Source organism: Heterostelium album (genome assembly GCF_000004825.1).
Source record: "Heterostelium album PN500 unplaced genomic scaffold PPL_scaffold1, whole genome shotgun sequence".
NCBI lineage: Eukaryota > Evosea > Eumycetozoa > Acytosteliales > Acytosteliaceae > Heterostelium > Heterostelium album.
The window spans coordinates 1,710,223-1,734,475 of record NW_008805063.1 but is presented as its reverse complement, the minus strand read 5'-3'; the positions used below and the strand labels follow the sequence as shown (position 1 = coordinate 1,734,475).

Below are 24,253 nucleotides of genomic sequence, written 5' to 3'. Positions count from 1 at the left end.
TTTTTTCAAATAATTAAATCTTACTTCATTGGGTCGTGTTAAAAAAAAAATAATAAAATTGACAGTGATCATTATATTATTTCCTTTTTTGAAAAAAACCGAATGCATTGATAACATATTATTGTTTATTTTTTATTTCAAATATTATTATTCAAACAAAAATGCAACGATATTTAACAAATTCAAATATATTTAATAATCAATATATAACAAAGTTGTTTAGTAATACATTGTTTGTAAATCAATGTTCTTTGGTTGAACAAAGATTCTATTCAGGTCCAAACTTCACTGCTAAAAGAAGAGCATTGAGAGAGACTTTGAATGAAAACAAGGTTGTTAATAAATATAAAAATAAATATAGAGATAATAGAGATTATAGAGATAATAGAGATAATAGAAATAGCAGTAGAGGATCATATGATAGAGAAGATAGAGAAGATAGAGGTGATAGAAATGATAGATATAATAATAACGATCGTGAATTTAAATATACAAGAGAGAGAAGAGATGATAGAGTTACTATAAATGATGATAATAATAATAATAATAATAATAGAGGTTTTAGAAATAACAAGAATAGCGGTAATAGTAGACCATCAGTTGATATGGATGAATATAGTAATGATAATAATAGTAGATCGACAATTGGTGAAAAGAAAGGTTGGAAATATGGAATACAGAGAGATATGGAAGATAACCAGTTTGATGATTCAAGAGTAGAAGAATCTGTTAGACAATTAAAACAACAAAAACAACAAGAAACACAAAAACCACAACAATCATTTAAAAAGAGAGAGAAACCAACTGAAGTTCAATTGGATCAAGATCAATTTATGAAGGAAGAAGAAGAAGGTGGTGGTAACGGTGGTGAAGAGATGAATATCACTGGTTTCAGAAGTGTATTGAGTTGTTTCTTGAATAGAAAGGGAAACGATCTTCGAAGACTCTATATCAATCAATCGATTTACGAGAAGAACAAAGCAGAGTTGAAAGATATCGTAAAGTATTTCTCAGATGCCAGAAAACCCTATCGTTTGTTTGCCGATGACGATCAACAAATGGAGAAAGTCTCACAATCCAAACATCACGAAGGAATCTGCTTGGTAGTTAGACCAAAGTCACCACTAACCATTGACGACGCCATGCAAAAAGAGTTCCAAAAAACCAAGACAAACATAACACCAACAAAAAAACATTCGATTATGGATAGTAGCAGCAACAACAATAATAATAATAGTAGTAACAACAAAACAGATTCAACAGTATTTGGTCGTCCAATTGTTGTACTTTTGGATAACGTTGAGAATCCACATAACATTGGTGCAATCATACGTTCCTGTGCATCGTTTGGTGTAAAGACTGTGTTTGCCTACAATGAATTCGGTGCCAACAGCGGTGGACGTATCAATCCACTTTCTACCTCTTCGTATCGTGCCAGTCGTGGTGCTATGGAGTATGTTGATGTCGTTCCAATTGACATTAGATCCGAGGCAATCAATATGATTAAGAAATTCGTTGCACAAGGTTGGCAAGTTATTTCTACATCCGGTGACAACAGCAGCAGCAGTAGCAGCAACAAGAATAGCGGTGACGAAGTTGTTAGTAGTAAACTACCATCACCAATTAGATTGTATTCAGATCGTGCAACAAAGTTATTGGGAGTCAATCCATTGATGATTGTTTTCGGTTCGGAATCCGATGGTGTTTCCAAGGGAATCGTTAAGTTGTCTACCAATACTCTGGTGATTCCATCGACTGGATTGATCGATTGTCTCAACGTTTCACAGGCACTCTCGATTGTGTTGGCAGAGTGCTGGCGATTGCAGGGAAGAGCATTGGAAGACCAGAGACAAGGTGCTCCAGATTTAGCGACACAAATAAAAAATAAGAGACTACAGAATTTGGAAGTGACACCGGAACTCTTGGGAATCAACAGAGAAGATATCTACAAGGAGCTAGACGATGAGAATGAAACCAGTGAAGATACACTCGACGACGAAGAGGATCTACAATTACAAGAAGAACTCAAAGACTATGATGAAATGAAGAGAAATAAAAAGGGTAGAAGATTTTAAATAAATAAAGATTGTTTCTATCTTTTTTTTGGATTTCCATTTAGAAAAAAAAAAAAAAAAAAGATTATTTATATTATTTTTATATTAATTTTAGTTTATTTATTTATTTGTTTGTTTATTTAACATGAAGATAAGAAATAATTGTGTTCATGTAAATTCCAAACATCACGGTAACATTCTTGGTTTTGAATATAGGTTTGACAACTTGATGGATCACCTTTGTTACAAACATCAAGGAAACCTAGAATTGTCGGAAAATAGATTAAAATTTAGAAAGAGGATTGATTGTGTTAGTTAAACTTATCAATCAAAAGATGTTGATTAATGGAATGTAGATAATTACTATTATTTTCTGTGCAGTAAAAAGTAGATGTCTCTTGACCGTTGGTGAAGGTTGTTCCGTTGGTGTAGAAGTAATACCATTGTGGGTTGGAAGAGCATTGTGAATCTCCGAAAGTGGTGAATCTCCTTCCGTACAATGGAATGGCTTGTGGATTCTCTACTATGGTAACACGAACGAAATTGTTTACGACATAGTAGTATTGGTTGGCATAGGTTGGTGCACGGTAGCAACCACCATTCTCATAGGTGATATAGGCGTCGGGGATGGCATCTTGACAGGTTGGATCGTAGTTCTTGTAGGTAGTGATGGTAGCATTCTCATTGTTTCCACCGATGGTAACAAAGAAGTTCTTGGCACCCGGTGCAGTATCACCGACACCAAAGCATTGATTAGCGATGAAAGCATAACCTACTCCGGAAATTCCATTTTCCTTTGTACAATTATCGTCAGCGTATGGTGTCATTTCCAAATATACAACCGATTGTACAATTGAACAACACAAAAGTACAAACAAAGCAATAAAAGATAATTGTGATTTCATTTTGTAATTTATATATTATATGTATATTTATATGTAACTAAATAATTATTTATTAAAGAAATTAATTATAACAAATAATAATAAATAGTTTAAAGAGAAAATAAAGATTTAAATTATGATGATGATGTAATGAACATTGCATTCTCTTGTTAATCAGTATTAATGTGATGGAACTATGAAAAAAATAAACAAAGATCTTGGATTTTTTTATTGATTTTGGGTGTGATTATGAGACCCGTTTTTAAATAATCTTCGGGTTTTAAAGATTATTTGCAGATATTTTATAAACAAAATAAAAACTGCTGTTTTTTGTACATCTTATGGTTTTATTAAAAAAACTATTATTTATTTATTGAAAATATTTAACAGGGTGTAATGATTCTTTTCTCGAATCTTGATAAATATTATAAAAATTAAAATAAATCTTGATTTTTTTTGATCTTGTTTTGCAGACACTTTTTCAGAAACAAAAGATTGTTTAATAAATACAGTAGAATTGAATCTTTATTTTAATAATTATTAATGTTAATATTATTAATTATTTACCAAGTAGAAGGTTTAAAATGCTTATATAATATTCCATGTTTGGTTTGATAATCTTTGATGTGTGAGTAAATGGGGTCGAGTATTCTTGCTGCACCATCTTGTGCGGATAGTGGTGCCTCTGCTCCGTTTGGTTTGGCGTTGGTTGTCATCTTGGTGACCCAACCAGGATCCACTGAACATATGAATATTCTCTTTCGGATGTATTGCTCCGATGTCGAGAGTGTCATCATATTCAATGAAGCTTTGGCCATGTTGGTGTGCACATGATAACCGTTTTGATACTCTTTATGGAATGATCCTTCCTGAGAGGTAACATTGATAACATATGCCCATTCCTTATTATTATTCACTACTTCAGAGGAAGAAGCGGCGGTTCGTGATTTAACCATCAGCGGCATAAACTGTGACATCAACATAAATGGAACGGTTACATTGATAAGTTGAACTTCCAACATCTCTTCCATCGTTATCTCTTCGATAGAGTTGTTCCAAGTTGTTTTCGATCTCATATCCAGCTGATCACCATGTTCATCTAACATATCCACTGGGAAGAGTTGATGATTCTCTTGTTCTTCATCGTCTTTATTCACAATGATCTGTGTCATATCAGAGCAATCCAAACGATACCGTGAAATTGGAACAATCAATGCCAAGTTATCTACTCTTTCCATTGGTGAAATAATCATTTGATCAGATTTCTCCTTTGCATTATCTAACGATTTCAATCTATTCTCCTCTTTGAAAATCGTTTGATAGTAAGCTCTTGGTCGTCTAATTGTCTGGGCGGCATTGTTGATTAAGATATCCAATCTAGGAATAGTCTTCAATACGTACTGGATAAACTTGTTTACCGATGGCAAATGTCTAAAGTCTATTCCATAGATTTGTAATTTATCTATCCACAATTGAGAGTCTGACTCTTGCTTATAGTTAACCAAAGCAGTATGAGGGAATCTTGTTGTGACCAAAACATTGTAGCCAGAACGCAACAATCTCAAAGCAGCTTGATAACCGATCTTGTTTCTGGCACCTGTTACAATAGCATGTTTCTCCACAGAGCTGATATTTCCAATGGAATCCCATTGATCCCATTTCACTTGGTTCTCTCTTCTGCAGGCTGAGCAAACAACAACCTGTTTCTTTTGGAATCCCATTGTTCTTTCACATTGGTAGCATTTCTTTTGGAAATCACATTTCCAACCGACTGGGAACTTAGTCAAAACCTCTGGAATATCGTCAACACTCTTCAAAACAGAATTGACACCATCGTTTTCATTTAGTTTCAGCTCGACATCACCGATACTATTGTATTTCCGGCCGTATGGTAAACCTTCATCTTCTTGCAAATTATATCTTAGTTTGCTACAAATGGAAAAGAGGTTTGACACTTCTTTGGTATCGCATCTTGGATGATGTTTACACAGTTCGAAACAAAGCGGTGAGAATCCTCTTGTAAAATACTTGAAAGCTCTCTTTATTCCCTTGGCGTTGGGTGGCACAATGTTGACACGATTCGACAGTGATTTTAGACCTCTCTCCAGTGTGAAGATATTATCGATAGTAGGATCGTAAACAAACGATGTACAATCCAAATCACTGAATAGAACGTGATCTGATATCTCTCTAAGTAATGTTGTTACAATTTGAATTGGGCGATAAGGATACAGTGGAAGTATTGTGATTGAGTGTTCAGTTCTCAATAACTTGTAGTCAACTGGTATACAAGAGGTAATCTCTTTTACCAGTTGTTGAATCCTGGCTGGCACCAATGATGTATCTTTACAAACGAGGAATAAATCAATATCGGATTTCGCCCAAGCTTTGGAGTGATATCGTTTGGTTGTGTGATAGTTGAAAGTATTTTCATCTTCTTCCAAGTATGATCTTATCTTTTGTTTGACTACATGTGGTAGACATTGAATTGCTTCTTCGCATGCCAAGTAACATCTGTAGAGCTCCGGATCTTCAGTCGAACCGGTGAGTGCAGCAAGTACAGATCCACCGGCAACAACAACCTTTACATCGTCCGACTCCCAAGTGACTTTTCTCAAAACACCATTGGTGAAAAATGAATGAAAATTCACCTTGAATTCGTCCATCTTGGAAATGACAATGGCCGGTTTCGAATGGTAAACAATGTTTCTACTCTCTTCTTTGTCCATTGCGACGACTTGATCGAAATCAAAGATCATTGTACCTTTGGAGTTGAATAGTTTCATTAGTGATTGATTTGGGAAGGCCGACATTGCAGAACTCTTTTGCTGGCCAAGAAACTTTCTCAAGAGGATCGAATTGGTAACTATACCAGACATGGTACGATTACTTGCACCTGCCAACTGCCTATCGTTCAACCATATACTTCTAACATCCTCCAATTCGTCATACGTCAGATAACTGTGGACCATTTGAATGAAATTCAATGGCTGTCCAACAATTGATGACAAAATGAATGGCATTAGATCTTTTTCGTCATGAAGAAGATCTCTCATTTGCTTGGCAAGAAACTTTGCACGATCAGTATTCAATTCACCCTCTTGGCTTGGAATGAATACCTCCAATCTTTGTGTTCTCTGTGATTGAGTTTCTCTTAATATTCTAGTAAACTTTCTTTTTTCATTCCTTTTCCTATTGGTTATTTCAAATTTATTAATAATTAGTTTATAAAATTAATTAATCATAAACAATACATATAACTTACTCTTTATCTCTTAGATAGGTAATGGTTTCACCTCTTTTAAATTTAGGACGAATCAAGCCTTTTGATATTTTCGATGATAGAACATCATTGGCTTTGATCTTGGCTCGTAGCCTATCTTTTTGATTTTTGATACTTTTCAAATGGTTACGAAGTATTGTTCTGCTTTTGTTATTATAGTTTTTACTATTAAATAATATTATTTATTAGAAAATTGTTAATTGTTGAACTGTTTTTAAAATATTTAAAAATTTTAACTTACATTCTTTCATTTCGAGGAAAACATTTTCCATTTAATATATATACACCATAATTCATTATTATTTAATAAGACTATATCTAATTATAAAGTTTCTATATCTATTAATAAATAAAGTTTTATTCTTGGTTTACTATTTAAGCTCTTTGGTTTAACCAAAACAGGGTGAGGGATAGATTTCATGAAATTTCTTTGGTATTACAAATTAAATTAATTGATTCATTCATCTCTCTTTGCATCCTCGTCATCAATTTAATGGTAATCTCTGAATTCCAAAATAATTAAGCGATGCTCGCTCAAATAAATTAAATTAACATGCATCGTCACCTTTGATCAAATTAAAATGTGTAAAAAAGTAAGAACTCATCAAGATTTCTTTTTTTTTACTATTTTGCAAAAACCAAAAGGTGAGAAAAACAAGGTGTTTTGATTGATTTACAAATGAAATTTCTTTTAAAAAATTTAAAGTGTTTTTATGATGATGATTTTGGTTTTGCATATGATACAATCGTTGTGAAATCATCTGCTACTAGCGCTGCGAATCCAAGGAGGAAACCATCGACATCAGTTTCCTTTGATAGATCTACACAGTTGGTAGCGTTCACCGAGCCACCATAGATAATACGCGTTTCTTTAGCTACTTGTTCCGAGACATTCGTTGCTAACCATTTTCTTATGAATTGGTGTGCATCTTGTGTTTGTTTCGGTGTGGCGACTACACCGGTACCGATTGCCCAGACCGGTTCGTATGCAATCACCAACCTTCGCCAATCGGGAACTGACTTTACAATGTCTGAGAGTTGCTCTGCTAGTATTGATTCCGTTTTGTTGGCTTCGCGATCAACGAGCAGTTCACCAATACAAAAGATAACAGATAGACCTACTTGCATTGCGTGTTCAATCTTTTTGGCAATGACCGCGCTCGATTCACCAAAGACACGACGACGCTCGGAATGACCCAAGATCACCCATTGGCAACCTAGATCCTTTACCATCTCTGCAGAGATCTCTCCTGTGAAAGCACCTTTGCTCTCGGAATAGCAATTCTGAGCGGCAACCTGTATTCTTGGACCAATCAAAGATTGTGCTGTTTCCAAGTAGATTATTGGTGGTGAAATTACAAGTTCTAGAATATACTATTGTTAGATTGATTTGATCGATCTGATATTATAAACTAAAGCAATTTAATTAAATCTTACCAACAATATCTTCGGATGGAAAGGTAGCATTGTTTAATGATTTTATTAAAGTAGTTAATGATTCTTTATTACCATGCTAACAAAATAGTAAAAACTGCAATGTTAGTATTAATATTAATCATAAAAGAAAAGTCAAACATACAAGCTTATGATTACCACCAATAAAGAACTTTCTAGTTATAACTGTCATTCTTAAATTTTAAAACTTTAAACATGATTAACAAAGTCTTAATTATAAAACATGGTGTGTTTGTATCAGCTCAAAAAATGAGTATGATTTTATTTATTTGATTTTTTTTTTTTGTGGTTGAACATACTCTTTGGGCTCAAAAAGAAGATATTTATGAATAAAAAAAATTAATAACTTATCATTATCCCAATCTTATTTTTTATTTGTTCTAATTTAGGTGTTCGACAATTTTTTAGAGAGAAACAACTATCACTAGTAGTGATATTCTTTTATATAATTTGGAGATTTTCCTAATAAAAACTAATTATTGTCATAACAATATAAATTTAATAACCAGATCCACCTCAATTGAATATTTAGAGTGATAATTAACCTTAAGTAATTAAATTTTATAATCCCCCACTCATTTAATTTTTTTTTTTTTTTTTTTTTTTTGCGAATATTTGTTTGATGAAATTTCATTTAAAACAGAGTCAACAGTCGGAAATAATATAATAGGAATACACATGTGATAAGATTTAAAAACCATAACAAAGATACTTTTAAAAAACATATAACAAACACGATTAGAACATTAAAATTCATACTTACCTGATGACGATGATTTGATGATCAAAACAGGTCAAATCATCTCTCTTCAACTTTCCTCTTGCACCACTGGAAAGAGTTTAGGCGACTGTCCGTAAGGCTAGTCGGTTATCAAATTTCTGGTAGTGGTGGTGTATGCGCTTGTCGCATCTCCACTATACATTAAAAAATATAAAGATAAAAAAATATTAATATTGTTGCAAATTTCTTATCAAAAGCTTAATTTCTGCAGAACTTTTTGTCAATAAGTTCCAATAATGCAAAGAAAATTTCTTTGTTCGTTGAGAAAAACATGTTTCAAATTTCATTTTTTTAAAAAATAAATAAATTTAAAAATAAATTTAATTTAAAAATTAAAGTTGAAAAAAAAAGGTAGGTTAGATACTACAAGTAGTTAATTAGTTATTAATTATTATTTTTTAATATCTTTTTTTTAATTTTTGTATAATTATCTCATTTTACATCTATAAAGTCTTTTATATATAAAAATAAGTAATATATAAGTTAACTTTTTTAGTATTCTGTATATTTTACAAAACATACATACATATATATATTATAAATCATGTTTTTATTTGGAAAGCAAAAGACACCAAAAGGTAAGTAATCAACTGATGAATTTACAATTCAATCACTATAGTGATGCTAATGTTGTATTGCTGTTATTTTTTTATTACTTTTAGAGGTGCTCAGAGAGAATCAAAGAGCTCTTAATAAATCAATGAGAGAACTCGATAGAGAAAGAGTAAACTTACAGAATCAAGAGAAAAAGATTATTATAGATATAAAGAAGATGGCTAAACAAGGTCAAATGGTAAGTGGTTATCGATAAAACTTAGCTAGACAAAATACAAAGATTAAGAGTTAACTAATCTTTAATCACAACATTGTTATGTTATAATTTAGAATTCAGCAAAGATCATGGCTAAAGATTTAGTACGAACAAGATTCCATATTCAAAAGTTTTATGAAATGAAGACACAATTACAAGCTGTTAGTTTAAGAATTCAAGTATGTAACTAACTAACTAACTAACTAGTATAGCAAAGAAATGTGTGAAGAGAATTAGAATATTAATGATACTATTTTTTTATTTATATATTTGTAGACATTGCAATCAACACAATCGATGGCAGAAGCAATGAAGGGTGTAACTAAAGCAATGATGGTTATGAATAAACAGATGAATATACCACAGTTTACAAAGATTATGATGGAGTTTGAACAACAGTCTGACAAGATGGACATGAAGGAGGAGATGATGAACGATACAATGGACGATGTTATGCAGCAAGACGGTGAAGAAGAGCAATCACAAGAGATTTTGAATCAAGTGCTGGATGAAATCGGTATAGAACTCGGTTCACAACTTGTAGACGCACCAACATCAACAGCTACCTCAGTTGCCTCGAAACATCAAGTCAATGGTTAAAACGCTTCTTCTTCCTTAAAAAAATATTGTACAAAAAAGAAAAAAGATTATCATAACCATTATAATATAATATTATTCCTTTTATTTCTCATTAAAAAAACAACAATTATGTTACAATAAAAATAAAATAAATTAAAATAATAACATGATTATTTTGTAGATCAAAAATTGATTTGATTGGTTTGATCAGATCTTTTTTTATTGTTTTTATTTTTTTATATTAAATCAAATAATTATACTCTTTTATAATTAATATGTAGATCATATTTGTTTCTTTGTAGGTTTTATGATCTACTTATACTTTTACTACAACTCATTCATTCCAGAAAGAGTATATGACATCACATATATCACTCAGTGTTAGATATAATCACAGCTTTTATTGTAGTGTTGGTCTTTACAAATATTAATATACATTTATAGTTACAAATTATCTGTATCTACAATTCAATCTACTATCTATATTAATATGTGCAATGGTCAAATTTCATTTAAATCGAATAGTATCCTTGTTAATCTCTATCTTTATGTTAATTAATGTTTTGAAAAATAACGTTTAACTATTTAACTATCCGAATTAATCTAATCACATACACAAAATCATATCTTCTATAGTAGATTATTGATGATGATGATGATCATACATAATATCATTCAGTGTTTGTCAAAGAAAGACACTTCTCTTTCAACCAACCAATCAATCAATCAACCTATCAATCAATCAAAAACAACAACGGTGTAACTAACAGTTAGTTTGTTACTCTTTCAAAAGAGAATCGATTTTAAAAGGAGGGAAGGATAGATAAAATAATACATCAAATTTTGATAGAATGAATTCAAATAATTTATTAATTATTTTTATATTGGAACCTCAACCTTGTTCAAATTTAATGTTTGTTTGTTTGTTTCTTTATCCTATCTTTCAACCCAACTTACTCTTTTTTTTTTTGTTTGGTTTTTTTTCTTTTTACTTATTATGACAATTCTGATTGTATTACATTCAAATCTTACCACATCACTTTCAACATGATGTGATAGATTACACTCACCCACCCAAAAGATAGATAAATTCAAACAAAGACACATCACCAAAACACAAGTAGATAGAAGAGATTGACAACGTTGGTTCAACAAATATTATAAATAAATTAATTAGATTTTAAATTTGAAGAAGGAAGGTTTTTTGTGGTTGTTTTTAGTTGTGATTTTGATCACAGATTATATATGTGTGTGTGTGTGTGTGTGTTTCTTTCATGCCATCGTTCAGAGTGAGTATTTGTTTATTTCAAAAATAACAAAAACGATCGTTTCAAATTAAACACCAATATACTATTAAATCTAGTCTTTTATGTTTTATTATATCCAAAAATATGATTGAGATATATGTTATTTTTTTGATGAATAACATCTAGGATGGCTGATTTCTGGAACTAAAAATGTGTGTGTTGTGTGTCGAATGTGTTTTATTGATTGATTGATTGTTACAGTTCTCATTTACTTATAACTAACTTTTTCTACCCAACTTACAACCCACTGAAATAATAGCAATACACCATCAATCAAAAGAGTTTCACAAAAAAATAGTGTAGAAATAAATAGTGTTTTACACTATTCCAAAAAATCATCTGTTCTTTTTCTGCTGCATCCTATATAAAGTAAAATATATGTTTCAGAGTGAATCTGGCCTCACTATCTGAATTAATATATCGATTCAAAGAGACATATATCAAATTTAAATTGATTTATTATAAGTGCCAATATTGTGGGGTTGTGATGTGGTTTTGTGGTGGTGTGATCAATAAATCACATGAAAATTTTAAATTAAAATAATTTAAGGTTTTTTTTTTGTAATTTTTTGTAGTGTAGAAGAATAGTTTAAATAGAAATGGAAATGATCAAATAATTCAACAAACAAACAGATTCTTTTATTTATATACATAAATTTCTTTTTTTAAAACCCGATTTTTTTTATATCTATCTCTTTAAATATTTTTTTTTTTTTACCAACAGATTTTTTCTTTAAATATCTAATATCCAGAAATACTTTTATCTTATACTATTTTTTTGAAATATTTAAAATACCTGAATTATTTTTAAATATCTCCTTTTTAATCTTTTAAAACTTTCCATACAACTATTATTATCCACTCTTTAAAATCTCTTTTCTTTAAAAACAAAATTATTAAACAAAATGTTAGCTGATTTTTATTCCAACTGTATCAATTCCTCGATCGATGCCAAATTCATTGAACGTTTCGAAAGAATTCAATGTCATATCTTACCAAATCACTTGTCCTCCAACGCTGTTGCTGCTGCCATCCAATCACCAATCGCTCCATTGAGTCCAGTACAAAGAGTCGACCCAGTCGAGATCAAGCAAGCCATCAAGCCAGTTCAATATAAGGAATTCAAGGACAGTTTCCCATTCAGTGTTAAGATGAGTCTTTTGGAGACCGTTCACAACCTCCGTGAAAAGAATATCCTATCGAACCCATCCATTCAATCAAAGTTGATGGTATCCATCGTAAAGACCGTCATGTTTGATCTTTACAACCAACGTTTGTCCAAGTTCTTCAGACAACCAGCCGTCCCACAATTCGCACGTCCACTCTGCGCCGCCGCCAAGGCATTATATACCCGTCACTCTTTGTTCACCATGATGGAGTGCAATAGCATCCTCGGTAGACAAGATATTGACATCATCCACGGTGACAAGACCGGTCAACTCTTGAGATTGGCCAAGTTCATCGTCGCCAACGCCCCATCACAATCATTCAACATCCAAACTCCAAACCAAGATCCAACCTCGTTCTTGACCAACTTTGACAACTTGGTGAAGCTCTTTGAAATGCGTGACATCAAGAAGAGCAACGAATTGAAGCAAATGATCGCCAAGGCCGGTCAACACGTCTTCTCCAACGAAAACCAAATGATCGCCGCTATCAATGAAAACAGTAACTTTGCTGTCAAGGCTGCCATTGCCCACATGGAATCGAGCATGTTGAAAGAGACCTCCAACAACCAACAAAATTCAGTAATTAGACAAATCATCCTCTTAGACTCATTGGTTAAGATTCAAGATGATTTGGGATGGATCGTAGCCAACCACTTGATCTCCGAAGAAATGGCAATGGAACTTCCATTCATCATTAGTGAACTCATTATTTCTTTAGCTCCACATACTTTGATCCTCGTTGATTCATTCGAAGTCAATAGAAAATAAATCAACACCAGAAATATATAGTTTATTATTTAATTGAAAAAAATAGAAAAACAAAAATAACAAATAAAAATAAACTTTTATTTGGATCAAATAATTAATTTTATTTGTAACCATCTTTAATATTGTACACAATTTAAATGTTTTTAACTTAATAATTTAAAAAATGTGATTAGGATTTAATTAAGAAGAAAAGATGATTAGATAAATATTTGTTTTGTTTTGTTTTAATAGTATTTTCGAAAATACTCTTATTTAGAATATTTTTTGACAATGTTATATGTAGTTAAACCGAGGGAGATAAAACTAACTGTTAAAATTAATATATAAATGGGAAGTTTGGCAAATACTGATCGGTATGGTGTTGTCACTCCTAATGAATTGAGTTTCTTATTCGAGTAATATGACAATGCAACTGGCATCACGAAAATAATACCAAGACCTGCATATCCACCAGTAATATTAACAAGAAAAGATACATTTCTAGTTGCAAATGCAATTCCAACCGGTAACAATGATGATACAAGTGAGAATACTATATTTCTAATTTTTGGATTCATTTGATCAGCTGTAAAAATAAATAATTAATACCTATAGATGATCTTCAAGTTATTAAAAACAAACTTACATTTATATGTGATAAGATTTAATAAATTATTTCTTAAAGTAATGGAAATCAAAACATAATTGGTCGATAATGTAAATACTGGGAATAATGATAAAAATATAGCAAACACTTTGATATCTAAATAATTATATTAAATATAATAGTTATTAGTATAACAATGTTATCATGATCAAATATATAAGGATTACTTACTGTAAGATGAAAAATTATAAATATATAGAGATTGAATTTCACATGGAATAAAAGTACCAGAGTGATTCGATGAATCACAAGTTGGGTTTGTTTGATTACCAAAAGCAATTACAGCTGTAATGCAAAGTAAGGCATAGGCTACAAAGATCGATCCAAAATCAATTCCCATCAAGAATGTTAAACGCTTCTTTGTACTGATGGGTGTAATGATCGATGGTAAGGAATGATGACACATGAACGCATAGATCGATACACCAAACATTGCTGGCAAACCTGCAAAGTTAAACATTGGTAAATCTTTTGGTGGTGCTCCTTTACCTTGTGCAATGAAAATAATTGATAAAATAATCATCCTAAACGATTGTTTATATGATGTTAATATTATTACTAAATAAAGATGATGATCATTTTTTCTTACAAAAAGAATGCCAAATTTCTTGTGAGTAGTGTTAACATTTGAAGATATTTTGTATTCTGGAAATTGAGCATCGACAACGGACCAACAAAAAGTGCAAACAATGCCAAGTAGAAATAGTAGACATCATGTGCTGACAAATCCAATTTACCCATACTGAATCCTCCTGTTACAACCGATAATGATGTCGGTACTGTCGCTGCATAAATAGCTAAATCTCCAAATAAATAAATCTAAAATAAAATAGAATAGTATGTTAACATTATACTTTCCATTCCGTCTCTATTTTAATTATTAACGATACATTACAACTAGCACAACATAGAATATCTTATTTCCGAGATTACCAAGGAATTGCTGTGTCATGAATCCGACTTCTGTACGTTTCTTGATGTTGAATCGTTGGTCGTGTTGTGAGATGAACGGTAAGCTCTCAGAGTCGGGACTGCTACGCACACCATCGTCGTCGCTACTGCTGCTGTTGATCAGCGGTGAGTCATCGGCATGATACTCCGATGCCAACAGATAGTTCGATGCAGACTGTGCCTCGATGATATAGGTCGTTGTAATGAATGCCAACATACCACAACACACCAAAAAGAGAACACCTAAAACTATACCTGCCTGTTGGAATCCATAGGGTAAAGCAAGCGCACCTATACCAACCACCAAATTGAAAATATAGATACCTGCAGTTGAACGTGTATACGTTGTACCATCATCAACTCCTCCTGCCATTATTATTATATTATATTATTATTTATTATTATTACTATTTACTTCAACTAATCTATTCTATTCTATTCTATTCTATGCTAATCTAATCTAATCTTATCGAAGATATAAATAAGAATAATATTATATTGTATTAATATAAATGGTATTTGTATAAGTATGGTGAATTGTAAAAATAATAAAATGTTTTAATGTTGATGAAATTTCTCTTTTTGTTTAAAAAACAACACAACTCAACACACATTAAAATAAGTAAACACAATCAGATAAATACTATGCCTGGGTATGGATGGTGCTTAGGGTTTGTTAAAAAAAAATCAAAAATTTTTTTATTTTATTTTTATTTTTATTTTGATATTTTCGTGTTTTTGGATACCACCTTCCCAGGGAAAATATTTGGGAATTCCCAAATAGATAAAATATCCTTTGATAAACGATCTTAATTTAATTTTGATATTTATTTATTTAATTCATTATTTCTTATTATAAATGAAAAATGTTCAAATAGATTTCATTTAACTAACAAAAATATTTAGTAATCACAGCAATCAAAGTAGCAAACAAGAAAATTTTGTAAAAAAAAATAAAATAAAAGTAATACAGTTAAATCAATAGTGGCGAAATTCTTTATTTTTATAATGTTTTTGTTGATTTTGTTGATGTTGGTGATCACAAAGCAATTGATATATCTTTAGTTGCCATCGGGAGATGCTAGAGTTGGAGGACCTGGGCATCTGGAAGAGAATAACAAAAACACTACTGGATCCATTCTATCGTATACTTTTGTCAGCATGTTCACAAAACAGCCACCACCATCCTGGATTTCAAGATATTACATTCAAATCTTTCAAAGGAGCCCAAGTATGTTGCCAATGGTTTAATGTTCTCATCTACATTCCAACGGATGGTGGTGGCTGTTTTGTGAACAGAGAGTTGGAGACCTGGAATTGAATTGGGCCTAAACTTCTCATATCTATATAAAATAGAGTGAAAGACTGAAGTCAAACACCGTGTTTGACCATCTTGTCACTTTTCATAAATCTTTTTTAATTCGGTGTCTATAGGTAGTAAAAAATAAAAAATAAAATTAGGATGTGCAATTAAATGTTTTAACTTTACTTTTAAACTTTAATAAAATATTGAATATTGTTGTTAAATTTTTTCATAAGAGATACATACTTTGTCTTTTTTACTTTCAAATCCTTTTGAATATCCAAATAATCAGACATGTCTTTTTCTTTATATAATTTATCTTGTATAATTTTTTCTGTAACATACTCTTTTCTTTTTAATAAACGATATATACTATATACAATAATATTATGATTTAACTCTAAAAATTTACAACCATGCCTTTGTCTCAACAATACTCCATTCTTTGGGAGCTACTAAATAATATTTCTTTACTTTCGTAAAAACAAAATATAAATAAAAAATAAAAGTGTCTATTGAATAACTTTGATTCTTATATGTCGACAATAAAATAATAAAATCTGAAGGACTTTTATTAATTTTTTGTTTTTTTTATTTAATAATTTAACTTTTTTTAAGGTTCATTTTCTTTCATTAATAAACCAATCTTCTAAACACCAACCAACGATATCGTTGAATGCATTTTTTTAAAAATTGCACCCAACTCCAGTTTGTTTAGATTATTGTGAATTATAGTTTTTTAATAAGTTCTTGCTAAATTGATTGAATAATCAATAACTTTTGATTATGCGATAAGGAGATTTTCTTTGAAATATCTAATCAACTCTTGAGAGTATCTCTATGAAGAAATCTGAATATTTTTTTGTCTTATCTTCTTTTTAATGATTCTCTACTATTTTCTCTTTATATGAATATTAATTACTATATTAAATCAAATTCTTAGACCTGAGGTTAATTAAAAAAATTAAATTATTAAAACCATTATTAAATATTGGAAAGTATTTAAAAATATGCACCTAGTAATTAAGTTTAAATTGGCACCTTTAATTAACGTTGCTAATAGTTTATTTAATTGGATATAATATCTATCATTAGCCTTCGTGCACATAACGTAAGAAACATTAAATAGGACATTTGACCTAAGGCAATGGTGTTTTGAAAAGTTGGAAGGCTTCCTCTCTCTTTTGGATCTACTGATAGCAACGTTCGAACAATTATAATAAAATGTTGAGAGTATCGATTATCTGATATATGAACCTCTTTATATTTAGTCGATATAAATTGTTTGCGATATTGTCTATCCTTTGGATGTCTGATGTAAAAAAAAAAACAATGAAATTAAATAAGTATTTGATTGTTGTTGATACCGATTTAAGCTATTATTACTTACAAAGTTGATAAGTTATGTAAAACAGAACCTATTGAAAATAAATCACTTGCAATAGAATAGGTTCTTTTTTCTTTATCAATATTTTGAGTTTCCTAAATAAATAAATAAAAGATTAATATTTGTTGATATTATTGTTGTTGTTTATACATACGGGTGCTCTGTAACCGTCAGTTCCTCTTGATACTAGCTCTACACATTGATTTTCAATGTTTCTCTTGTCGTTTATTTCTAGAATTGTTGGTAACTCTTCTGGCTCTTGGCTTGTTACTGTGGCTGCTGAACTGTCTGTTATCGTTTCCTTCTCCATCTCAGAATCAAGTGAAGCCAAGTCGGCACCATCAGGAATTAAATTGGCCAGTTTAATAGGATCAAGACATTTGCAACAACCCATATCAGCCAGAACCAATAGGTTATTTTCCAAAAAGATATTGGCAAGTTTAATATCACAGTGTATAATTACACCTTTGATTTTGCTCAATTCTTCGACACATTTTCCCAGTTGTTTTGCATATGAGAATAACGTGTCCTCTGGGAAATAATATAACTGTTGAGGGTTATTCTCATTCCTAAATATTCGATATTCATAATAATAAATAAGAATTTATTTCAAAATTAAAAATAATAATAAAAAAAACTTTACATACCAATTGATTATTGATTCTTTTATAAGTGAAAGGTCACCTCCATTACAATACTTGGTCAATAAGAGTACCTTTTTGTTTAAAGGATCATATACATGAGTTACATATTGAACGAAATTCTTTTTACCTCGAACTGATTGGAGTGCATAAATTTCATTTTGGATATTTCGATTAATATATTTACATACAAACTAAAAAAAAGTTTTAATAAAAGAAATTAGTAATTTGATGTTTCTATATTTATAAAATACAATGAATTTAAAACATACCAATTCATGAGTTTCTCCATCCATTAAGAGATGTGAAGTATTGGCTCCATTTCTGAATGTAAAAACGTTGTGGTAACTCTTGTCATCTAAATTAACAGGTAGTTCCTTTGTCAAATGTTGGAGTTCCTTGGGATTTAATATATGGTTAACTGGAAACATCAAAGGTTTTTGATCATGGCTGAGAAATGTGAAAGAATCTGCGATTGAAAAAGTAAATTGACCTGGTCCCACCTCTGAAAAATCCAAGATTTTGGAAATGAGGGTTCTGTTTGTGAACTTCATGATTATTATTTGGGAAATGGAAATATAATCATTTGATTTTAACTTGATGATGTTCCGACTTTTGAGTTCTGGAGGTGAATTTAGTTTGTGTATAAAATGATTCGATAATCTATCTTGTTTGTCTTTGTTCTTGGATCGAAGATAAATGATAAGATCTTCGTTGGTTTTGTTGACAAAAGTGTATTCCTCACTACCTGGTGTGGTTTCCTGGTCACATTTCAATTGTAAAATAGTAAAGTGTTGATCTGATCTGTCTGGGAAATGATAGCTGATATTGTTCTTCTTTAATGCTTGAATATAGTCGATGTGTTCTTTACTTCCAATTGTCAGAGAAGTAAGGTTTGGAGGAAGAATTGATGATTGAATTTGATGACGATATCCATCATCGAGGTGGAGAACATATAGTGATGTTGGGAGAGGAGGAATAGGATGGTCATATCCCAATCCAAATGATAAATATTGTATATTTGGAAGAACTTTGGTACTAATTGGCTGATTGAATGAGTTACCGAATGTCAGAAAACTCATCTTTGATGGCAAGAGTTCTATTGGTTGATTGAATGAATTACCAAATACCAATACCTCCAAACCATCTGGCCATGAATCTGGATGTATTGTATTGTTGAAATCCGAACCAAATTCCAGATAAACAAGAGATTTTGGTAACATTCCTTTCAATATTGGTTGATTGAAATGTCTTCCAAATGTCAAACTTGTAACGGAATCTGGAATTCTAACCCATTCTTTTTTACCACCGACACCTTTTAATGTTGTAATACACTCTGGTAACTTGGTAATTTCGATTTCTTGAGTGAATTTACTTCCTACTTCAAGTTTAACCAAATTCTTTGGTACCTCTGGCAACGGTTGATTGAAATACTCTCCAAATGTTAAAGCCAGAAGAGAGTCTGGTAGTGTGTCAGCCTGGATACTCTTGTCGAAACTCTTGCCAAATTCGAGATTCTCCAACTTTGATGGAAGTTCATGTGGTTTCAATGGTTGATTGAAATTATCACCGAATGTCAATTGTTTCAATTCGACTGGTAATACACCGACTGGTAATAACTGATTGAACTCCTTTCCAAATTTGATTGAAGTCACTGATGCTGGTAGAATTTCAACTTCCAAAGGTTGGTTGTAGTTGTTTCCGAAAACAACAGACTTTAATCCTCTTGGTAATGTATTTGGTTTAATATGTTGGTTGAAACTATTTCCAAGGTTGATGGATTGGAGTGTTGTTGGTAGTTCTACCAATTCTTGGTTAAATTGATCACCAAACTCGAGAACTGTTATTCTACATTTGTTGTCGAATCTAAAAGGTGTTGGTTTGTTATAGATTATTGTGAATTGTTGTTTTCTAATATGTTCATCCAACAATGTTTGAAGAGTGTCTATGTCAGTTGGTGTTGCACAAAGCAGATTTTCTTTGACATATCTAATCAACTCTTGAGAGTATCTCTCTGAAGAAATCATAATATTATTCTTGTCATTGAGATAGGTAGTAAAATTATTTAGGTCCTCTTTATGACTGTATGTTTGTTTGGTTTATAAATTAATATAATTATTGTAATTATCTTTTCATAATCAATTGTACATACCATGATAATAACAATAGAATAACCATTCCAATTCCTAAAATATCACACTTGCCATCTTTAACTTTCATTGTAACATTCTATTATTTTATTTTAAGCTAAATAATTAATTTAAGAACTATTTGAATTCAAATTTAACTTACATTGTTGTTTTTGTCATCTCCAGTATTATCATAACCTTCGGAGACAAGATTAAATGATGAGTCTGTTACGTTGTTCTTGGAAGTGAAGACAGAGTATTCAAAGTTACTCAAAACAAGATTGGGACCATCCTTAACAAAGACATTGGATCCATCGATATTACAATGTGCAATGTGTTTACTTTCTAACTCTCTCTGGTAGTTCAAGAGTTTTTGGAGAAAAGATAATATCACCTCTTCAGGTATATAATCATTGTTCCTAGATAAATATTAAAGTTAGTAAATATGTCATTATTAAAACCTTATCGATAACATACCTTTGATATAATTCACACAAATGATAGATATTCTTATTTCCGAATTCTGTTATCGTAGAATAGTTTGATTTCTTTTTGTTGTGGTCATAGAATAACAGTTTTAATAATTGAATGTTGCTCCCGGACAATGCTAACAAAGACGCTATTTCATTTGATGCTCTTCTTTCTGTTGAAGGTGATTTTTCATAATTATATTGTGTATAGATATTCTATTATAATGTTGTTGAAGAAACGTAAATTAATAATCAATTGTTTGAAATTTAAATAATAATATAATATACATACTAACTCATTGGTTTTGTCATTTAATACTATATATTTTTTAATCAATGTTTGGTTATTATTATTATTATCTGGATCTGGTAATTTCGAAACTAAATAAAAGGTGACATTTGAAAGTGTGAAGGTTATCTTTTTTTTCGGTAGTGTTTCGTAGATTGTTCTTGGAGTATAGGATGCAGTAGGGAAATTCGGTGATATCACCAGTGAGTAAGACTGAAGTGGAAGTGAGATTGGTTCGAATTGATATTGATTGTTGGAGGCTTCCAATATTGAGATACTAAGTGGGTAATGACGATCGGCCAACTCTATCGATAAACTCTCATGTGCTGGAGTATGTCTGAGTTGTGTAAATCTCGGACAGTTGTAACCTTGTACACCGTCATCCGATATAATGACAAACAAGTCAAGTGAACTATCGTTTTTGATGTTGATGGTGATCACTACTTTTCTACCTGTACTCCGCGCAGGATCAACTCTGCATTGAAGATAACCATCCAATGAAGTATAAATACCTCCAAACATTGCCATCTCTCTTTTATCTTCTTATTCTTATTATTGAACTACTCGTTTTTCTCTTTACATTACTAATAATGAAGAAATAGAATTAAAGCAACATTTTTTTTTTTAAAAATTGTTAGCAAAGAAATTAGAATGAGGTTATTTCACTTTTTTTATTTTAAAAAATTAGTATGTAGTTTTTTGAAAAAAAAGTGAAAAAGACAAAAATTAATATGTAAAAATATTAAAATAAAAAAAGTGAAAAAGCCTCAATACTTAAAAATTTAATTTTTTTTTTTTTTTTTACTGCATAATTTTACTGAATAAATCAAAACCAGTGAACTTCTGATTGATCTATTATTTTTTTTTTTCAGAATTTTATCAGTATTATTAAAATGTTAAACTCTTTGTTTTATAACAATGTCAAATAATATAAAACATAATTTTAAAGATAGTAAATAGTAGACAAATGAACAAAGATTCAGTTAATTATGATAACATAGATAATGACATAGTAAATAATTTAAATAACAAACTTGCAAATCTATCGAATTCGAACAACACATTTGTGAATCTATCACATCTGTTGTTAAAAAAGATCGTTGGTTACTTAGATGATATGTTTCAACAGATGTTATTTACGATGGTGTGTAAAAAGTGGTATGAAGAGAGATATAAATATCTAGTACTTAAAGTTGGATTATCAAATGAAAGAGATGATCTCGTGCATTTAAAGTCTTTTTCAACATGTGTCACCACAGAATCACATAGATTTCAATTGGTTGTCATTAGTGAAGATGATTTCGGGTACTATCATGATGAATACCACCTCTATTATAAAACAGCAAGTAAGTAATTAATATTAACTCGTTAACCAATCAAAGTAATTTACACATTCAATAATTTATTAAAATAAACTAATTGAATTATCCTTCAGAACAGATTTTAAATTCAGCAGATCCATCAACCATTCTAAAACCAAATACTTATTCTCTAATGTTAAACAGATATGTCGATATCGATATCTCACTATTTAAAGATGTTTTGGAAAACTGCGCGAATTGTAGATCCATTTCATTGGCGAAATACCAAAAGCCGCTAAATAGTAACAGTTTTCCAAAGAATTTGGAGAAGCTTGAATTGATTGGATATTTACTTCCATTGGAGAACGGATCACTTCCGAATGGATTGAAGATCTTAAAGTTTAAGTATAGCTATTATCTACCGATGAGTGCCAGTGTCTTTCCAACGACTCTTACCGAGCTTATATTTGCCGATGGATATCAATTCGAATTGGCAGTTGGTGGTGGTGATTCTAAAGTGTTACCGCAATCCCTCACCAAAATTAAACACTGTCCGGTCAGTTGGATCAAATATCTCAAGTATCTGCCAAACCTAAGGTATCTCAGTTTCGATGGTTATTGTCGAGATGGTGTCTTGGAGCCTGGATCACTACCATCGACGCTAACAACTTTGGATTTCGGTGAATCAATATTTAGACTCTCAGGTGCATCTATTATACCATCGTCCGTTCGGCATTTGAATCTTGGTGGTTGTATTATAGATCTAGCTCTAAATGTTCTTCCGTTCGACGCTCACTATGATTATCTGTGTGCTTTAGAGTTCCACGCGCCAATCTTACCGAATCAGCTTCCACCCAACATCAAAGAACTACAGCTGACAAGATACAATAAACCGCTAGTTCCAGGAAGTCTTCCCGTTGGAATTGAAGTATTGAAACTGCCATATATAGATTCAGAGAAACTCTTGGTTGGCACGATTCCAAACACCGTAAAGAAACTTTCATTGTTTCTTTATGAACAAGAGCAACGATTTCCAATCGAGTGCATTCCCAACTCCATTGAAACACTGGATCTTGGAAAATATAATTTAGATTTCGACTTTAGTATGCTTCCTGACTCGTTAAGATCGCTTACATGTGCTCTCCAGCTCATCAAAATTGAAGGAATAGCTAGATTGAAAAGTACCATCACTAAAATTAAGATTACTGGTCGCCATACTTTCCAACTTCATAGGATCGATCAAAACAATTATATTTTCGACAACCCGCTTGGTTCCATTGGTTTTTGCAGCCAACTACCGTCATACCTCTCAAGGAGTGATGAAACCGATTTTTTAGATGATATTGCCGAGTATCAATACTGATAAATTATTATTATTTTATTTGATAAATTTGATATCAATAGACTATATATCTTTTAATCTTGATTATAATCTTGTTATTAAACAATAGATGTTCATACGTTATTTAACAGAGAAACAATAAGAATTTAATTCAAAGAAAAAATAAAATGAAGATTTGTTTTTTTTTTTTTGATCAAAATCAATTTTAATAGAGATGATTATAGATATAAATAATAATGATGATCATGTTGATGTTATTTCGAATTCAAACAACTCATTTGTGAATCTTTCACATTTGTTGTTAGAGAAGATCGTTGGTAATCTCGATGATATGCTGGATCAGAGTGAAAATTAAAACTATTAATTTCATCCATTGTTGGTTGAAATATAAATTTATTGTTTGAGAAAGGTATTGGTGCAGAGCGGACGACGAGAGTTCCTGACGACAAGAAGTGAGAGATCAATTATCGTCACCGAAGATGTCCAATGTTAGATCGGAGTCTGTTCCCAGATACTTTGAGAAGGATCGGGAATCAATTTCTTTGAGTACCAATCATCTGTAAAAGTAGGAGTTTGGATCACCAACAGGTGTTGTGAGATGTTGTTGATAAGTTCGAATTTGACTTGCTGCTGAATCATGTCTTCCTCGGGCCTGGAGTTGCCCATGTCTCTCTCCTCTTTAGATTGGAGTTTGTCCTTTGGC

At 31.2% G+C, this 24,253-nt stretch overlaps 10 protein-coding genes across 10 annotated transcripts; 4 read left to right on the top strand and 6 right to left on the bottom strand.

Annotated features, from left to right (window-relative positions):
- Positions 1 to 161: 161 nt before the first annotated feature.
- Positions 162 to 2,075, top strand: PPL_00733 (putative prespore-specific protein; the record flags this gene model as incomplete). Its single annotated transcript, XM_020571753.1, has 1 exon — positions 162 to 2,075. One exon carries the CDS (start codon positions 162 to 164, stop codon positions 2,073 to 2,075), a length of 1,914 nt encoding a protein of 637 aa, XP_020438276.1.
- Positions 2,076 to 2,194: 119 nt separating this feature from the next.
- PPL_00732 (DUF3430 domain-containing protein) lies at positions 2,195 to 2,959 on the bottom strand (the record flags this gene model as incomplete). Its single annotated transcript, XM_020571752.1, has 2 exons — positions 2,195 to 2,316; positions 2,419 to 2,959. The coding sequence occupies 2 exons, from the start codon at positions 2,957 to 2,959 to the stop codon at positions 2,195 to 2,197; spliced, it is 663 nt and encodes a 220-aa protein (XP_020438275.1).
- Positions 2,960 to 3,020: 61 nt separating this feature from the next.
- PPL_00731 (SDR family oxidoreductase) lies at positions 3,021 to 6,518 on the bottom strand (the record flags this gene model as incomplete). The annotated part of the gene is made up of 5 exons (XM_020571751.1): positions 3,021 to 3,132; positions 3,506 to 4,867; positions 4,967 to 6,130; positions 6,204 to 6,386; positions 6,463 to 6,518. 5 exons carry the CDS (start codon positions 6,516 to 6,518, stop codon positions 3,021 to 3,023), a joined length of 2,877 nt encoding a protein of 958 aa, XP_020438274.1.
- Positions 6,519 to 6,932: 414 nt separating this feature from the next.
- Positions 6,933 to 7,848, bottom strand: PPL_00730 (triose-phosphate isomerase; the record flags this gene model as incomplete). The annotated part of the gene is made up of 3 exons (XM_020571750.1): positions 6,933 to 7,585; positions 7,659 to 7,734; positions 7,801 to 7,848. 3 exons carry the CDS (start codon positions 7,846 to 7,848, stop codon positions 6,933 to 6,935), a joined length of 777 nt encoding a protein of 258 aa, XP_020438273.1.
- A 1,153-nt stretch (positions 7,849 to 9,001) lies between these two features.
- vps2B (Snf7 family protein) lies at positions 9,002 to 9,868 on the top strand (the record flags this gene model as incomplete). Its single annotated transcript, XM_020571749.1, has 4 exons — positions 9,002 to 9,035; positions 9,120 to 9,250; positions 9,343 to 9,447; positions 9,545 to 9,868. 4 exons carry the CDS (start codon positions 9,002 to 9,004, stop codon positions 9,866 to 9,868), a joined length of 594 nt encoding a protein of 197 aa, XP_020438272.1.
- A 2,191-nt stretch (positions 9,869 to 12,059) lies between these two features.
- PPL_00728 (uncharacterized protein) lies at positions 12,060 to 13,091 on the top strand (the record flags this gene model as incomplete). The annotated part of the gene is made up of 1 exon (XM_020571748.1): positions 12,060 to 13,091. One exon carries the CDS (start codon positions 12,060 to 12,062, stop codon positions 13,089 to 13,091), a length of 1,032 nt encoding a protein of 343 aa, XP_020438271.1.
- Positions 13,092 to 13,374: 283 nt separating this feature from the next.
- Positions 13,375 to 15,061, bottom strand: tmem104 (uncharacterized protein; the record flags this gene model as incomplete). The annotated part of the gene is made up of 6 exons (XM_020571747.1): positions 13,375 to 13,398; positions 13,439 to 13,656; positions 13,717 to 13,833; positions 13,909 to 14,295; positions 14,409 to 14,540; positions 14,671 to 15,061. The coding sequence occupies 6 exons, from the start codon at positions 15,059 to 15,061 to the stop codon at positions 13,375 to 13,377; spliced, it is 1,269 nt and encodes a 422-aa protein (XP_020438270.1).
- Positions 15,062 to 15,569: 508 nt separating this feature from the next.
- PPL_00726 (uncharacterized protein) lies at positions 15,570 to 16,673 on the bottom strand (the record flags this gene model as incomplete). Its single annotated transcript, XM_020571746.1, has 5 exons — positions 15,570 to 15,577; positions 15,895 to 16,031; positions 16,238 to 16,363; positions 16,404 to 16,443; positions 16,649 to 16,673. The coding sequence occupies 5 exons, from the start codon at positions 16,671 to 16,673 to the stop codon at positions 15,570 to 15,572; spliced, it is 336 nt and encodes a 111-aa protein (XP_020438269.1).
- A 232-nt stretch (positions 16,674 to 16,905) lies between these two features.
- PPL_00725 (uncharacterized protein) lies at positions 16,906 to 21,435 on the bottom strand (the record flags this gene model as incomplete). Its single annotated transcript, XM_020571745.1, has 10 exons — positions 16,906 to 16,912; positions 17,112 to 17,303; positions 17,382 to 17,473; positions 17,533 to 17,947; positions 18,026 to 18,213; positions 18,292 to 20,101; positions 20,172 to 20,248; positions 20,312 to 20,567; positions 20,626 to 20,834; positions 20,911 to 21,435. 10 exons carry the CDS (start codon positions 21,433 to 21,435, stop codon positions 16,906 to 16,908), a joined length of 3,771 nt encoding a protein of 1,256 aa, XP_020438268.1.
- Positions 21,436 to 21,825: 390 nt separating this feature from the next.
- PPL_00724 (FNIP repeat-containing protein) lies at positions 21,826 to 23,905 on the top strand (the record flags this gene model as incomplete). Its single annotated transcript, XM_020571744.1, has 4 exons — positions 21,826 to 21,859; positions 21,909 to 22,253; positions 22,361 to 23,311; positions 23,763 to 23,905. 4 exons carry the CDS (start codon positions 21,826 to 21,828, stop codon positions 23,903 to 23,905), a joined length of 1,473 nt encoding a protein of 490 aa, XP_020438267.1.
- Positions 23,906 to 24,253: the final 348 nt, after the last annotated feature.